At 37.1% G+C, this 4,188-nt stretch overlaps 1 protein-coding gene across 1 annotated transcript; it reads left to right on the plus strand.

Moving 5' to 3' along the window:
• Nucleotides 1–200: 200 nt before the first annotated feature.
• Nucleotides 201–3,747, plus strand: LOC108790163 (gamma-crystallin 1-like). Its single transcript, XM_018560377.1, has 3 exons — nt 201–209; nt 947–1,189; nt 3,472–3,747. The coding sequence occupies exons 1-3, from the start codon at nt 201–203 to the stop codon at nt 3,745–3,747; spliced, it is 528 nt and encodes a 175-aa protein (XP_018415879.1).
• Nucleotides 3,748–4,188: the final 441 nt, after the last annotated feature.

Here is a 4,188-nt window from a genome sequence, read left to right on the forward strand (position 1 = left end):
ATAGATGGTGGGACTTGCCGGCCGCCGGATAGCAACGGATCGGTATCCAGCGGTCATTGGGCCCCCAGTCTCTGCGCCAGGAGTGTCGGTTCATCCGACACTCCCGGCGCAAAGATGGGGGGCCCGCCGGCCGCCGCATACTGATCTAAACATCTGACACTCCAAAAGGGGGGGTGGGGCCGCCCGCGACGCGCTGAACCATGAGACAGGTGAGCAGAGCCTGTCTATGGCGCCTCCCTACTGTGGGCAAAGTTACAGGTTTGCTTCAACTTTAAAAAAATCTTTACCTTGTGAATTTGTTTCTGTGAAAGGCAAACAGCTATGTACTGCTGTTCAATGTTATCCCTTTGCATTCAAGCATTGTCACCTTATAAGCCCCACTCATTTTGTGTAGATATAGTATTTAATTTAGGGGTGTGGTGTACTAGTTTCTATGATGACTTCTAATAATTGTGTACAATTACTGATCTTAGTGCCAGCATTCTATTGTGAGGGCAGTTAAAAACAGTTGTATGCACACTGTCACTGTTTAGCAAAAACACAGAAAAAACAATAAACAATGATAACATAGTATACAGCTAAAAGAACTATACATTATCCTTACTGGGCAGAAAGTTTTGTTTGTTCTATGCAGCTTTAGCAGTCCGTGTGTTATATAAAGAGGCTGCCAGACCATATTCCACCAAACGCTGAGGTGTTTTAATACTGCAAAACATGGGGACAGTAAGTTTTCTTTCTTGTTTTTGGTCACTTTTTTGTAGTTGATAATACATCCAAGCTTTAGGTATAAGCTATCAGAATTGGGCATATATTAGGCGGTGCAGTTTAATAAAGGCATAATTATAGCCCTACGATGCTGAGCTTGGCTGTGCTTGCTGTATTTTATATATATGATTTTTTATGTAATACATTTTTGTGTAATTGTTGCCTTTTTTTTCAATTTTAGATAATCTTCTATGAGGACAGGGACTTCCAAGGGCGTTCCTATGAATGTAACAGTGACAATAGTGACTTACAGTCTTTTTTTAGTCGATGTAATTCAGCTCGAGTGTTAAATGGTTGCTGGGTAATTTACGAGCGCCCAGGTTACACAGGTTTTCAGTATTACCTTAAACGTGGAGACTACCCAGACTATCAAAACTGGATGGGATATAATGACTCAATTAAGTCCTGTCGCATTATTCCTCAGGTATGGTATCAAAATAATCATTCATGTTTTCTATAAATGTTGGCTATTAGATGCTATCAGAATGGGCTAATCCATGGTTTCAGAAATCCAGCTTCACTAATGGTGTACCATTAGAAAGAGGGATCTCTACCATTCCTGAATTGTACCATGCTTTGCAGAAAATTGACAACTGACCATGTGGCATGGTCCTAATCGACAACGTTCTGTATGATATACAAATTGTAGCCCTGCTTTTCAACAAATATTTTAAAAAACTAATTTTGTGTAATATTATCTGGTTTATTTAAAAATGCACTGAAAACAGCTATGATGATGTTCAAAGTCCAACAACCTTTGCCAACCAAATACAAAATCATCTTAAACTTATCTGATTTAGATAACAAACTGTATTGCTTGCTATAGGTCACTGACTGTTATATAATCTGTTATAATCTTTTTTTTCTTTCTACTGCTTTAAACATAGCCTGTCATAAGAAAATTTGTTGGCTGCTAACGCTGACCTCCTGAGCTTTCGAGTTGCCTAACTGTCATACTAATCCTTCTGATACAATACTTAATCACTGACCTGGACGATGGATGCAGATCAAAAGTTGCATTCTTTTTCTGGATCAGAAAGTCAGGAAGCCAGGGGATAAAATTGACAGCTGGGTAAAGCAATGTCATAGAAATGAAGAAATATAGAAGAGTAATGGCAGAAAAAGTCATCCATCGAGTCTGCCATTTATTTATTTATTTTTTACATTTACGTTTGTCTGAGTATGGATCTATGTTTATCCCAAGTAAGTATAGTTACTGTTGACTGGCTCACCACCTCTGCAGGAAGTCTGATCAAAACATTTACTACTCTTTCAGTAAAATTATACTTTCTAAGATTAGTTTTGCATTTCTCCTGCTAGTTTGAGGCCATGTGCCCATGTTCTTGATCTTAGCACCGTACTGAAAATTATGTCCTACTGTACCTTATTCTCAGCTTTCATGTATCTAAAGGGTTAAATTAATCATATCCCCTTTTCCCTTCTTTACTCAAGGCTGTACATATGAAGTTCCTGCAGACTCTTCTTATCTATGTTTTACACCTCAGACCTTTCGCCATTTTGCTGCCCCGTCTCTGTCAGCCTACATATTACTTTTAAAAAGTAAATCTGGAAGTGGGAAGTTTTTCGACTGTCGGCTATATCCTACTGTTAGCAGCAGCAGCACCACCCTCCTTAAGTCTAACACTGCTGTACAAGTCTTTGGGGTCAATTCACTAAACATTATTGCATGTGATATTCAGGTCACGTGACTATTTTCATAGTGATAATGAAATGTTCAGTTCATTAAACTTAAATCTCACATGTGCATTATTTATCGACTGTTCTTTAAAAGCATGCGGTAAATATCGTCTGAAATACATTAAAGTGAATTCACATTAAAAAAAAGTATGTGGTAAATAGCACTTGCATGGGGCAGTCAGTATTTAACATCTGTCAGCCTGTGCAGTGTGCAAGTGTTCATGTGTGCCATTTTTATTGTTATTGCTGTAATTGTGTGCACCCATGTGAAAAAATAATGCCAAAAATAATGCAAAAATAGGTGAAAAATACTGTATGCTTTGCAGAAATATCTAATTAAGTAAATAATGCATAATTAGTTTAGTGCATTGTAAACTCAAGAGATAAATAAAACATGAGTTATTTTACCGTAAAACGTCATGTGGTATTGAACGCTTAGTGAATTGAGCCCTGTATCTTAATTGCTGAAGAGCTTACACTGTGAAATTTGAAAGGTCTAGAGTATGTTCCTAAACAAAATTAATGCATTGCATTTAGTAAAGAATATCAAATATCTGTGAGTTCCATTTTCATGAGATTCCATAACCCTCAAAGCAGCAAGCAGGGGGCTACAGCCAGATGATGATTGGTCATTCATGCCAGTGTACATTTAATCATCTGTAAGTGTTGGGTAAGCTATGGGATGAATTATGGATAGCTAGCATAGTCATAGGAAGAACTTTTCATTTCCATTATTCATGCTTTACATTATCTCATATTGTAGCTAGCTGTCATCATATATAAAATGATGGCATTCAACCAATTAGTATTATTAGACTACATAATGGGTTTAATTCACAAAGATTTAACACAAGGATAACAATCTTTATTTTAGCCATGTGACTATTATTTTCAAATCTCATTGGACTTAGTTGAAAATAACGATCACATTTTTGAAAATAAGTATCCCTATTCTGGTATGTAAGTGTTGTGACTTGAGCCTAATGCAGTTTTATTTTTCTATTTTAGTATGGTGGTTCTTACAGAATCAGGTTGCAAGAAAAAGATAACTTTCAAGGTGAGATGATGGAATTTACTGAAGATTGCCCCCATGTCTTCGAAAAATTCCACCACCATGATATTAATTCCTGCAAGGTGCTTGACGGATACTGGATATTCTATGAGCAGCCCAACTACAGAGGACGCCAGTATTACCTGAGACCTGGAGATTATAGAAGATTTAGTGACTGGGGTGGGTTAAATGGGAGAGTGAGCTCTTTCCGTCGTGTAACAAATTTTATCTAGGGGAATGTGTAGATACAAATAAAAAAATAACCAGCTACATGTTCCAGATTGCTTATTTATTTAATTAAACTGCACAATTTGAAAGTATTTATAGTAGTATTAGCCATCACTTATATTATGATATACTATTGCTAAACCAAAATACATTATATTATGCTAACGTACCCAGGTTACAAATGTTTTATTTTATTCATAGTGAGTGCGAGAGTCACTGACCAGAAACAGGTATACAGAATGTGAACACTTGATCCGCATACATAACGTTAATGTGCACTATAATAACTCAGTACATACTCACTTTTCCTGCTCCTTGCGCAACTGATCTAAGAAATCTACATGTGAAGTCGGCAGGTAAACCGACACTTCCGTAAATGTTGATATATTGGGTCTCCTGCAGCTATCACTGATTCCTCCTGCTGACCTTCATATTGCTATTTGTGC

The sequence above is a fragment of the Nanorana parkeri genome, unplaced genomic scaffold, assembly GCF_000935625.1.
Source record: "Nanorana parkeri isolate BGI_ZX_2015 unplaced genomic scaffold, ASM93562v1 scaffold453, whole genome shotgun sequence".
Classification (NCBI taxonomy): domain Eukaryota; kingdom Metazoa; phylum Chordata; class Amphibia; order Anura; family Dicroglossidae; genus Nanorana; species Nanorana parkeri.

Bases quoted from the DNA above. Each gene is read 5' to 3' on its own strand.
- LOC108790163 (XM_018560377.1), top strand. The intron at 1,190-3,471 runs GTATGGTATCAA...TTTCTATTTTAG, and splicing joins CCTGTCGCATTATTCCTCAG to TATGGTGGTTCTTACAGAAT.